The following is a 13,290-nucleotide window of genomic DNA, read 5'->3' as shown; positions in this document are numbered from 1 at the left end:
TAAACTCTGTTTCTGTTAAGTCGCGTTTGGGTCCTCCTTCACCTGCATGACAAGATGATCATATTATCACATTCACATGAGTTATTACAATCTATGATTCTGTATTAATATCAGTGGTGTAGTGGTAAAAAAGGTGGGTCATGGATAAGACAAACAACCACAGACATAAACATATTACATTTTTAAAAATGTATCGTTTGCCTTTTGATTGTGTTTTAATGTAGGCCTGTAGGGAAGACAGGCCATGTCCAGATGTTCATATTGAAACATACAGTGTAAAAAAATAAAAATGAATCCTAACTTGTTTTAAAGATTATTACAGATTGTCTCTGGGGATCCCACGTGGGGCCCCAACGCCTAGTTTGGGACCACTGTACTAAACTCTCTCTCTGTTTGCTTCCTCTCATATCTATAAGCGACTATTTACCAGTTGTGCACTCATTCCCCGAGAGCCGTTTTTGCAGTGGTGTAAAAATACTTTAAAATACTACTTAAGTCGGTTTTCACTTTACTATTGATATTTTGGACATCTTTTACTTCACTACATTCAAAGAAAATACTGTACTTTTTACTCCATACATTTATCCTGATACCCAAAACTACTTGTTACATTTTGAATGCTTAGCAGGACATGAAAATGGTCCAATTCACGCACTTATCAAGAGACCATCCCTGGTCATCTCTACTGCGTCTGATCTGGTGGACTCACTAAACACAGACGCTTTGTTGTAAATTATGTCTGAGCGTTGGGGTGTGCCCCTGGCTATCCATAAGGTAATACAATTATGCCGTCTGGTTTGCTTAATATAAGGAATTTGAAGTTATTTATACTTTTACTTTGATTACTAAGTATATATTAGCAATTACATTTACTTTTAACACTTAAGTATATTTAAAATCTTACACTTTGAGTTTTACTCAAGTAGTATTTTACTGGGGGACTTTCACTTTTACTTGAGTCATTTTCTATTAAGGCATCTTTACTTTTACTCAAGTATGACAATTGAGTAGTTTTTCCACCACTGCGTTTTTGTTTGTTTGGGGATGTCTGTAGACATGGCAGGAGAAGGGTTTTAAAATGGCCTTTTGTCCAGCACTTTGCAAACACACTGTCAGGGTGACAATACAGAGGCGGATGCAAGATGCAAGCAACGATGGTTTAATGAATACAGTTTACAACAGCAACAGGACAGACAGACTGTACTCAGACGGAATCCGACCCAGGGACTAGGGCGCATCTTCCAATGATTGCGTGCTGAGAAATCCAGGGGAGTGTGTCCGGAAGGGTAGGAAGGAGCACAGCAGATAATCCACACAAGGGCGGTGAGAGATGAGCACAGACACACGACACAACCTCAGGGAAGTAACGACACAACCTCAGGGAAGTAACGACACAACCTCAGGCAAGTAACGACACAACCTCAGGGAAGTAACAACGATCTGACAACAAGAAACACTGGTTACAGAACATATAAAGGGAAGATAAGTGGTTCCAGCTGGCGCAGACAATCAGGCCGAGATTGGGAACCACGCCCACACAAAGAGAGAGAGAGAGAGAGAGAGAGAGAGAGAGAGAGAGAGAGAGAGAGAGAGAGAGAGAGAGAGAGAGAGAGAGAGAGAGAGAGAGAGAGAGAGAGAGAGAGAGAGAGAGAGAGAGAGAGAGAGAGAGAGAGAGAGAGAGAGAGAGAGAGAGAGAGAGAGGTGGAGAGAGAGAGAGAGAGAGAGAGAGAGAGAGAGAGAGAGAGAGAGAGAGAGAGGAGAGAGAGAGGAGAGAGAGAGAGGTGGAGAGAGAGAGAGAGAGAGAGAGTGGAGAGAGAGAGAGAGAGAGGTGGAGAGAGAGAGAGAGAGAGGTGGAGAGAGAGAGAGAGAGAGGTGGAGAGAGAGAGAGAGAGGTGGAGAGAGAGAGAGAGAGAGGTGGAGAGAGAGAGAGAGAGGTGAGAGAGAGAGAGGAGAGAGAGAGAGAGAGAGAGAGGTGGAGAGAGAGAGAGAGAGAGGTGGAGAGAGGAGAGAGAGAGAGAGAGAGAGAGTGGAGAGAGAGAGAGAGAGAGGTGGAGAGAGAGAGAGAGAGAGAGGAGAGAGAGAGAGAGAGAGAGAGAGAGAGAGAGAGAGAGAGAGAGAGAGAGAGAGAGAGAGAGAGAGAGAGAGAGGTGGAGAGGAGAGAGAGAGAGAGTGAGAGAGAGAGAGAGAGGTGGAGAGAGAGAGAGAGAGAGAGAGAGAGAGAGAGAGAGAGAGAGAGAGCAGTGGATTCATGAACCGTGACAGTCAGCAGCCAAGCAGCATTTCTAGTTTTGCCTACTTCTCTAGCGAGTTTAGATCAACACTGGAAGCAATATTTAGATGTTGACCCATCATTTATTGTCTTTATTGTGTACAAAATTTCCACTTGCGTTATTCATTTATTTGTCAAATTAGATAAAATTACAGAGGTCCGGATCTCTGTGTTCTCATATGTATGCTGAGCAAAAATATAAATGCAACATGCAACAATTTCAAAGATTTTACTGAGTTACAGTTCATATGAGGAAATCAGTCAATTTAAATAAATAAATGAGGCCCTAATCTATGGATTTCACATAACTGGGCAGGGGTACAGGCATGGGTGGGCCTGGGAGAGAAATAAGCTTTTTGTGCGTATGGAACATTTCTGTGATCTTTTATTTCAGCTCATGAAACATACTGTAGGTTCAACACTTTAGATGTTGCGTATATATTTTTGTTCAGTGTATTTACAGTCATGATTGGAAAACCTGACTTTGTCAAATGACGAAGAAAACGACGCACTAAAACATGTAATTCCCTGTTAGTTGTGCACTCCAAAAGTGAATGCTTCAGTTGATGACATTGTTAGACTGCTTTCCCTGTTCAGGAAGACCACAATGTGTGATTTGTCCATTACACAAAAGAGGAAGTACTGTAGCTAACTAACAGAATTTGACAAAAGTTTGAGGTTGTTTTCACAAAGATTGTTGTCTGTGACAAAATTCTGACATTAGGTAGAGGTTGTTTTCACAAAGATTGTTGTCTGTGACAAAATGCTGACATTAGGTAGAGGTTGTTTTCTGTGACAAAATGCTGACATTAGGTAGAGGTTGTTGTCTGTGACAAAATGCTGACATTAGGTAGAGGTTGTTGTCTGTGACAAAATGCTGACATTAGGTAGAGGTTGTTGTCTGTGACAAAATGCTGACATTAGGTAGAGGTTGTTGTCTGTGACAAAATGCTGACATTAGGTAGAGGTTGTTTTCTGTGACAAAATGCTGACATTAGGTAGAGGTTGTTGTCTGTGACAAAATGCTGACATTAGGTAGAGGTTGTTTTCTGTGACAAAATGCTGACATTAGGTAGAGGTTGTTTTCTGTGACAAAATGCTGACATTAGGTAGAGGTTGTTGTCTGTGACAAAATGCTGACATTAGGTAGAGGTTGTTTTCTGTGACAAAATGCTGACATTAGGTAGAGGTTGTTTTCTGTGACAAAATGCTGACATTAGGTAGAGGTTGTTTTCTGTGACAAAATGCTGACATTAGGTAGAGGTTGTTGTCTGTGACAAAATGCTGACATTAGGTAGAGGTTGTTTTCTGTGACAAAATGCTGACATTAGGTAGAGGTTGTTGTCTGTGACAAAATGCTGACATTAGGTAGAGGTTGTTGTCTGTGACAAAATGCTGACATTAGGTAGAGGTTGTTGTCTGTGACAAAATGCTGACATTAGGTAGAGGTTGTTGTCTGTGACAAAATGCTGACATTAGGTAGAGGTTGTTTTCTGTGACAAAATGCTGACATTAGGTAGAGGTTGTTGTCTGTGACAAAATGCTGACATTAGGTAGAGGTTGTTTTCTGTGACAAAATGCTGACATTAGGTAGAGGTTGTTTTCTGTGACAAAATGCTGACATTAGGTAGAGGTTGTTGTCTGTGACAAAATGCTGACATTAGGTAGAGGTTGTTTTCTGTGACAAAATGCTGACATTAGGTAGAGGTTGTTTTCTGTGACAAAATGCTGACATTAGGTAGAGGTTGTTTTCTGTGACAAAATGCTGACATTAGGTAGAGGTTGTTGTCTGTGACAAAATGCTGACATTAGGTAGAGGTTGTTTTCTGTGACAAAATGCTGACATTAGGTAGAGGTTGTTGTCTGTGACAAAATGCTGACATTAGGTAGAGGTTGTTTTCTGTGACAAAATGCTGACATTAGGTAGAGGTTGTTTTCTGTGACAAAATGCTGACATTAGGTAGAGGTTGTTTTCTGTGACAAAATGCTGACATTAGGTAGAGGTTGTTTTCTGTGACAAAATGCTGACATTAGGTAGAGGTTGTTGTCTGTGACAAAATGCTGACATTAGGTAGAGGTTGTTTTCTGTGACAAAATGCTGACATTAGGTAGAGGTTGTTTTCTGTGACAAAATGCTGACATTAGGTAGAGGTTGTTTTCTGTGACAAAATGCTGACATTGGGTAGAGGTTGTTTTCTGTGACAAAATGCTGACATTAGGTAGAGGTTGTTGTCTGTGACAAAATGCTGACATTAGGTAGAGGTTGTTGTCTGTGACAAAATGCTGACATTAGGTAGAGGTTGTTTTCTGTGACAAAATGCTGACATTAGGTAGAGGTTGTTGTCTGTGACAAAATGCTGACATTAGGTAGAGGTTGTTTTCTGTGACAAAATGCTGACATTAGGTAGAGGTTGTTTTCTGTGACAAAATGCTGACATTAGGTAGAGGTTGTTGTCTGTGACAAAATGCTGACATTAGGTAGAGGTTGTTGTCTGTGACAAAATGCTGACATTAGGTAGAGGTTGTTGTCTGTGACAAAATGCTGACATTAGGTAGAGGTTGTTGTCTGTGACAAAATGCTGACATTAGGTAGAGGTTGTTGTCTGTGACAAAATGCTGACATTAGGTAGAGGTTGTTGTCTGTGACAAAATGCTGACATTAGATAGAGGTTGTTGTCTGTGACAAAATGCTGACATTAGGTAGAGGTTGTTGTCTGTGACAAAATGCTGACATTAGGTAGAGGTTGTTGTCTGTGACAAAATGCTGACATTAGGTAGAGGTTTTTGTCTGTGACAAAATGCTGACATTAGGTAGAGGTTGTTGTCTGTGACAAAATGCTGACATTAGGTAGAGGTTGTTGTCTGTGACAAAATGCTGACATTAGGTAGAGGTTGTTGTCTGTGACAAACAATTGTATCCTTTACATTTTTTTGTCAACTTCGAGATGAAATGCTCAGCGTGTACCAGCTTCTTGGCAGAAAAATAAGAAGTACAGTATATACATTGTCACGACCTCGTGAGGAACCGTCTTCTAGCCATCGCCTATCCACCTTTCATTTTCCATTTGTTTTGTCTTGTTTTTCCACACACCTGGTTTACATTCCCTCATTACTTGTCGTGTATATAACCCTCTGTTCCCCCCATGTCTGTGTGTGAAATTGTTTATTGTAAAGTGTTTGTGCACTCTGACTGGTTCGCGACGGGTTATTTTGTACCCAGATTTTGTTGTTCTGGGTTTTACCCAGTTCTGCTCTCCTGCGCCTGACTTCCCTGCAGCCAGTCACGCACCCCTTACAAAATTAAGATGGATGATAGCCACCCAAGCAACCTCTTGCAAAACTGATTGTGAAATCTGTGTTTTTTTGCTTTGACACATCAAACCACATTTTCCTTTTTCTCAAACATGTCTGAAAGCATCTGTCTCTATTTCAAAAAGTTCACATATTTAAAAATAAATGCACAACAACGATATAAAAAGAGAACTAGCTGAACTTTAAGCCATATAAGGTGCTTTGGTTGTCTCAGCTACATAAAAATAAATGGTATCTTATTGCTTCACCAATCATCTTGCCTATATCTCTGGGACTTTATTATTTTGGTTGTAGGTTAACATCTGATTTCCTGTGATAACCACTTAACATGTCTTAGTAGAGAGTGAAATATATTTGTAGTCATGTGTGCCAGATCAAACCTCTTGATACTGGGCCCAATATGAGATCACTCTGCAGGAAAAGGCTGTGAGATGACAATAGGCCATACAGTACAGTGGCTCTAGGAGAACGTGCCTGTCTTGATAGTGGCATACTCTGTTTTTCCACCGCTCTCCAGACTCACTGCTGCGTTCCTTTTTCCTTTCATGTAGACGATGGTGGAGTATGTCACTGAGGGATCCTCCTGTAGAGAGGGACAGTAAGAGACACAGGCACTGCTGCTGACATCTAGGGATGCACAGATTTACACTCATTTACACTATAGATAATGTTTATACTAACAAACACACACCGTCTCTTTCTCTCACACTCACTCTCTCTCTCTCTCACACACACACACACACACACACACACACACACACACACACACACACACACACACACACACACACACACACACACACACACACACACACACACACACACACACACACACACACACACACACACACACACACACACACACACACACTGTACTTCTCTTACTGGAGCACTGAGGGGTGTTGTTGTCTCCTCTTGGTTGTTGTTTCTGGGTTCTTGAACCGTATCATACATTACAGAGGGATCATCCTAGAGAGAAGAGATACAATGAGACACCACAGGTGGCTGGTGGCACCTGAATTGGGGAGGATGGGCTCATAGTAATGGCTGGAATGGAATCGATGAAATGGTATCGAACCCGTTTTCTATGTGTTTGATACCATTCCATTCACTTCATTCAAGCTGTTATTATGAGCCGTCTTCCTCTCAGCAGCCTCCTGTTTGAGACAAAACAGTGACTTCCACAGCACAGGAATTGCACAATGATCGAGACATTATCTTTCTTGAGACCCTAATTTGGCCACTGAATTTGACATGACTTCATCCAGTAACAGTCTTTAAGACACATACAAACACACTGTCTCTTACTAGTGCACTGAGCGGTATTGTTGTCTTGTCGCTTAAACCAGTGGTTCTGTCTGCAATCGTGGAACACATTGCAGAGGAATCATCCCAGGAGAAAGAAAATAAGACACACCTACAGTAACATTGTCCCATTAACCGTATAATATCACAATGATAAGTGAGATGTGAAAAGTGGCAGTAATAAAGCCTCTCTTGAAAAAGCCGAACCTTGACCCAGAAAATATAAAGAACTATCGGCCAATATCGAATCTCCCATTCCTCTCGAAAGATTTTGAAAAGGCTGTTGCGCTGTTACTGCTTTCCTGTAGACAAACAATGTATACGAAACGCTTCAGTCTGGTTTTAGACCCCATCATAGCACTGAGACTGAACTTGTGAAAGTGGTAAATGACCTTTTAATGGCATCAGACCGAGGCTCTGCATCTGTATCTCTGCATCTGTATCTCTGCATCACATATCTCTGCATCTGTATCTCTGCATCACATATCTCTGCATCACATATCTCTGCATCACATATCTCTGCATCACATATCTCTGCATCTGTATCTCTGCATCACATATCTCTGCATCACATTCTTCTGGAGTGATTGGAAACCCAAACTGGTCTACACGGACAAGTTCTGGCCTGGTTTAGAGCTTATCTGTCGGAAAGATATTAGTTTGTCTCTGTGGGTGGTTTGTTCTCTGACAAATCACCTGTACATTTCGGTGTTCCTCAAGGTTCCCTTTTAGGACCACTATTGTTTTCACTATATATTTTACCTCTTGGTGATGTCATTCAGAAACATAATGTTAACTTTCACTGCTATGCGGATGACAAACAGCTGTACATTTCAATGAAACATGGTGAAGCCCCACAATTGCCCTCCCTGGAAGCCTGTGTTTCAGACATAAGTAAGTGGTTAGCTGCAAATGTTGTACTTTTAAACTCGGACAAAACAGAGATGCTTGTTCTAGGTCCCAAGAAAAAAAGAGATCTTCTGATGAATCTGACCATTAATATTGATGGTTGTACAGTCGTCGCAATTAAAACTGTGAAGGACCTCTGCGTTACTCTGGACCCTGATCTCTCTTTTGACGAATATATCAAGACTGTTTCAAGGACAGATCTACGTAACATTGCAAAAATCAGAAAATTGATGCAGAAAAATTAATCCATGCTTTTGTCACTTCTAGGTTAGACTACTAACTAGAACCAAAAAATGTGATCATATTACTCCAGTGCTAGCCTCTCTACACTGGCTTCCTGTTAAGGCAAGGGCTGATTTCAAGGTTTTACTGCTAACCTACAAAGCATTACATGGGCTAGCTCCTACCTATCTTTCCGATTTGGTCCTGCCATACATACCTACACATACGCTATGGTCACAAGACGCCGTGCCTCCTGACTGTGCCTAGAATTTTTAAGCAAACAGCTAGAGGCAGGGCTTTCTCCTATAGAGCCCCATTTTTATGGAATGATCTGCCTACCCATGTGAGAGACGCAGACTCTGTCTCAACCTTTAAGTCTTTATTGAAGACTCATCTCTTCAGTAAGTTATATGATTGAGTGTAGTCTGGCCCAGGAGTGTGAAGGTGAACGGAAAGGCACTGGAGCAGTGAACCACCCTTGCTGTCTCTGCCTGGCCGGTTCCCCTCTTTCCACTGGCATTCTCTGCCTCTAACCCTATTACAGGGGCTGAGTCACTGGCATACTGGTGCTCTTTCATGCCGTCCCTAGGAGGGGTGCGTCACTTGAGTGGATTGAGTCACTGACATGATCTTCCTGTCCGGGTTGGCGCCCCACCTTGGGTTGTGTCGTGGTGGAGATCTTTGTGGGCTATACTCGGCCTTGTCTCAGGATGGTAAGTTGGTGGTTGAAGATGTCCCTCTAGTGGTGTGGGGGCTGTGCTTTGGAAAAGTGGGTGGGATTATATCCTGCCTGTTTGGCCCTGTCCGGGGTTATCGTCATGGGGACACAGTGTCTCCCGACCACTCCTGTCTCAGCCTCCAGTATTTATGCTGCATTAGTTTATGTGTCGGGGGGCTAAGGTCAGTCTGTTATATCTGGAGTATTTCTCCTGTCTTATCTGGTGTCCTGTGTGAATTTAAGTATGCTCTCTCTAACTCTTTCTTTCTCTCTCTCAGAGGACCTGAGCCCTAGGACCATGCCTCAGGACTACCTGGCGTGATGACTCCTTGCTGTCCCCAGTCTATCTGGCCGTGCTGCTGCTCCAGTTTCAACTGTTCTGCCTGCGGCTATGGAACCCTGACCTGTTCAACGGACGTGCTACCTGTCCCAGACCTGCTGTTTTCAACTCTCTAGAGACAGCAGGAGCGGTAGAGATACTCTGAATGATCCTCTATGAAAAGCCAACTGACATGTATTCCTGAGGTGCTGACCTGTTGCACCCTCGACATCCACTGTGAGTATTATTATTTGACCATGCTGGTCATTTATGAACATTTGAACATCTTGGCCATGTTCTGTTATAATCTCCACCTGGTACAGCCTTAAGAGGACTGGCCACACCTCATAGCCTGGTTCCTCTCTAGGTTTCTTCCTAGGTTCTGGCCTTTCTAGTGTGTATTTCCTAGCCACAGTGCTTCTACACCTGCATTGCTTGCTGTTTGTGGTTTTAGGCTGGGTTTCTGTACAGCACTTTGTGACATCAGCTGATGTAAGAAGGGCTTTATAAATGCATTTGATTGATTGATTGTTCTATCTATCTTCCTTTCCCATCACTCTCAATGTGATAGAGCTTCTAAATGATTTATTTACCTTTTTCTCTCCTTCTGTTTTGCTCCCACGACTTTTCTCTCCTGTGTTTTTCTTTCCTGGGGATTAAAAACAGAGTTTAATTCACAAAACAAATCCTTTCCACATTCCACTGAAGTCATTGCTTTTCTGAGTTTTTGCAATTATGGAATACATACTGTACCTTTGTTTCTCTTGTATATGTACCAAGCCACTCCAGAGGTGATCAGTATGACTGGTAGAACAGCCAGTAAGGTGTATTGGATTGTATTGTATTGTTGAGGGGAAGCAGATGGATCTTCTTCTGAAGTCCCCACTGTGTCTGCCCCTAAAGGACATGACAGTGTTCTGTCAATCTACAGTGTAACAGATAGTTTGGCTGTTTGCAAAAGAGAACTCTTCCAGTACAGTCCAATACAAGAGGTTATGGGGTCAGCTTGACTACTGATTGTTGTTCAAAGTTCTGTAAATGTACTGGCCCTTTGATGGGAATATGGGTTATATAAACAGAGACATACCTTTAAATGATTTCATTTTTATATTATTTTTATGGAGAAGAATTTCATGACAAACATTCACTGACCTTTAGGTGACATTGTTGGTATTAGGAATGTTGTAATGTCTAGTCCATTTGGTTGAGTTAATGGTGGATGTTTGGTGGTAGTGGTTGTGAGGGGTTGGTATTTCCTAACAGACAAGAGGAACATTAGCCAGAGCAAAGGCACATTACAAAACTATATTATGTAACTTAGTCAAATGAGTAGAACATTTGGTGAAATGTGTTATCAATTTCACTCAACTCAGTCTGTCAGTTCGGGTAATCTACATACTGCACTGCTGTTGGCCTGGAAGGGCCCTTGTCTTACAGTATTTTGTTACAATATCTAGAGTTTTTAATTTTTAATTTTTTGCTGTTACAATATTTACAGTATGCTGTTACAATATCTACAGTATGCTGTTACAATATCTACGGTATGCTGTTACAATATCTAAGGTATGCTGTTACAATATCTACGGTACGCTGTTACAATATCACAGTATGCTGTTACAATATCTATGGTATGCTGTTACAATATCTACGGTATGTGGTTACAATATCTACAGTATGCTGTTACAATATCTACGGTATGCTGTTACAATATCTACAGTATGCTGTTACAATATCTACGGTATGCTGTTACAATATCTAAGGTATGCTGTTACAATATCTAAGGTATGCTGTTACAATATCTACAGATGATTTCCAAAGTGAGTAGATAATATCAATAATGATGTTCAAAAAGATTGAAGTGATTAATACGAATTGTCTGTCTTACTTTGAATATCAATTTTGACGTCTGTCATTTGAGTCTCACTGATTTGGCACCTGTACCATCCCTGATCGTCCTCGGTGATGTGTGAGAGGAGGACAGAGAGGTTCCCAGGAGAGGTGCTATTAAACATCTCCACTCTGCCTCTGTACAGATCACTCTGGGTTGATATTATCCCAGGTGTCTGTTGATCTCTGAGTTTAGTCCATGTGACGCTGGGAGGTTTAGCCTGGGTTTTACTACAGGAGCAGGGCAGGAGAACAGACTGGCCTGGGAATCCATTGACCACCCTTGATCGAGGTTCTGACAGAGTGCAGCCTGTTGAAACACGAAGCAATGTGTTATTGGATACTTCTTTTTCTGATTACAGAAAATCATAGATCTCTACAACTACTACCATAAACACTTAACAAACAATTACAACAAACATTACAAACAATACATAACAAACATTACAAAAAGATTACTGCTCCTGTCTTATATCTTGAAATGGCTGATATGTTTTAAGATGGGCCAAATCATTAATTGTGTATCGATAGTTTTATTGAAGTGTGTTTCCTGTTTGACTTTCTATATACACAGCGATGTAAGCTTGATATTAGCTGCATCTCTTACCTTCAACAGTGAGTTCGACGTCACTGTATTTTTCATGGCTGAATTGGCACCTGTACCACCCCTGATCATCCTCGGTGATGTGTGAGAGGAGGACAGAGAGGTTCCCAGGAGAGGTGCTATTAAACATCTCCACTCTGCCTCTGTACAGATCACTCTGGGTTGATATTATCCCAGGTGTCTGTTGACCTCTGAGTTTAGTCCATGTGAAGCTGGGAGGTTTAGCCTGGGTTTTACTACAGGAGCAGGGCAGGAGAACAGACTGGCCTGAGTAGACAGTGATCTTACCATAGTTAGTGACTAATATAGTGCAGCCTGTTGAAACACAAAGCAACATAAGCCATAATGTTTTAATGTCATTGCAGGATTACAGAGCTCCATTAACAAAACACCATCAAATATGAGATCTGTATGTAACTGTACCAACAGATTATTTTGTGTCACTTTTCATTTTGCTCGTACTTTAAACAGCAATCCACTTATGTTGACTTTGGAACATCGACAGATCTGAGATTTCATCAGCATTTGAATTGTTTTAAATCGATGCGATAAAACATTGTTATTAAACCATACAACCAAGAAACGCATTCAAATCTGGATTGAAAAATAAATCAACCAGCAACATTTTCTGTGTTTACTGAAGCGTACAGTATGTATTTTTAAACTGCAAGATATTCTGCTAACTTTCTATTTTCAACACATGCCAGATGTTGTTTGAATACATTTATCTGACACTTTTACTTTGCAGGGTAGGTAGGAGGTTATCTTATGCAGGGTAGGTAGGAGGTTATCTTATGCAGGGTAGGTAGGAGGTTATCTTATGCAGGGTAGGTAGGAGGTTATCTTATGCAGGGTAGGTAGGAGGTTATCTTATGCAGGGTGCCAGATGTAGGAGGTTATCTTATGCAGGGTTATGTAGGAGGTTATCTTATGCAGGGTTATCTAGGAGGTTATCTTATGCAGGGTAGGTAGGAGGTTATCTTATGCAGGGTAGGTAGGAGGTTATCTTATGCAGGGTAGGTAGGAGGTTATCTTATGCAGGGTAGGTAGGAGGTTATCTTATGCAGGGTAGGTAGGAGGTTATCTTATGCAGGGTAGGTAGGAGGTTATCTTATGCAGGGTAGGTAGGAGGTTATCTTATGCAGGGTAGGTAGGAGGTTATCTTATGCAGGGTAGGTAGGAGGTTATCTTATGCAGGGTAGGTAGGAGGTTATCTTATGCAGGGTAGGTAGGAGGTTATCTTATGCAGGGTAGGTAGGAGGTTATCTTATGCAGGGTAGGTAGGAGGTTATCTTATGCAGGGTTATGTAGGAGGTTATCTTATGCAGGGTAGGTAGGAGGTTATCTTATGCAGGGTAGGTAGGAGGTTATCTTATGCAGGGTAGGTAGGAGGTTATCTTATGCAGGGTAGGTAGGAGGTTATCTTATGCAGGGTAGGTAGGAGGTTATCTTATGCAGGGTAGGTAGGAGGTTATCTTATGCAGGGTAGGTAGGAGGTTATCTTATGCAGGGTAGGTAGGAGGTTATCTTATGCAGGGTAGGTAGGAGGTTATCTTATGCAGGGTAGGTAGGAGGTTATCTTATGCAGGGTAGGTAGGAGGTTATCTTATGCAGGGTAGGTTATCTTATGGGAGGTTATCTTATGCAGGGTAGGTAGGAGGTTATCTTATGCAGGGTAGGTAGGAGGTTATCTTATGCAGGGTAGGTAGGAGGTTATCTTATGCAGGGTAGGTAGGAGGTTATCT

The 13,290-nt window shown here is 41.6% G+C and overlaps 1 protein-coding gene across 1 annotated transcript; it reads right to left on the bottom strand.

Moving 5' to 3' along the window:
* Positions 1 to 5,789: 5,789 nt before the first annotated feature.
* On the bottom strand, positions 5,790 to 10,306 carry LOC124026261. The gene is made up of 5 exons (XM_046339361.1): positions 10,207 to 10,306; positions 9,808 to 9,951; positions 9,648 to 9,703; positions 6,467 to 6,550; positions 5,790 to 6,164 (listed from the first exon to the last, which is right to left on the bottom strand). The coding sequence occupies exons 1-5, from the start codon at positions 10,217 to 10,219 to the stop codon at positions 6,042 to 6,044; spliced, it is 420 nt and encodes a 139-aa protein (XP_046195317.1). The 5' UTR covers positions 10,220 to 10,306; the 3' UTR covers positions 5,790 to 6,041.
* Positions 10,307 to 13,290: the final 2,984 nt, after the last annotated feature.

This window comes from Oncorhynchus gorbuscha, unplaced genomic scaffold (genome assembly GCF_021184085.1).
Source record: "Oncorhynchus gorbuscha isolate QuinsamMale2020 ecotype Even-year unplaced genomic scaffold, OgorEven_v1.0 Un_scaffold_2675, whole genome shotgun sequence".
NCBI classification, from domain to species: Eukaryota; Metazoa; Chordata; class Actinopteri; order Salmoniformes; family Salmonidae; genus Oncorhynchus; species Oncorhynchus gorbuscha.
This window is presented reverse-complemented; position numbering and strand designations above follow the sequence as displayed.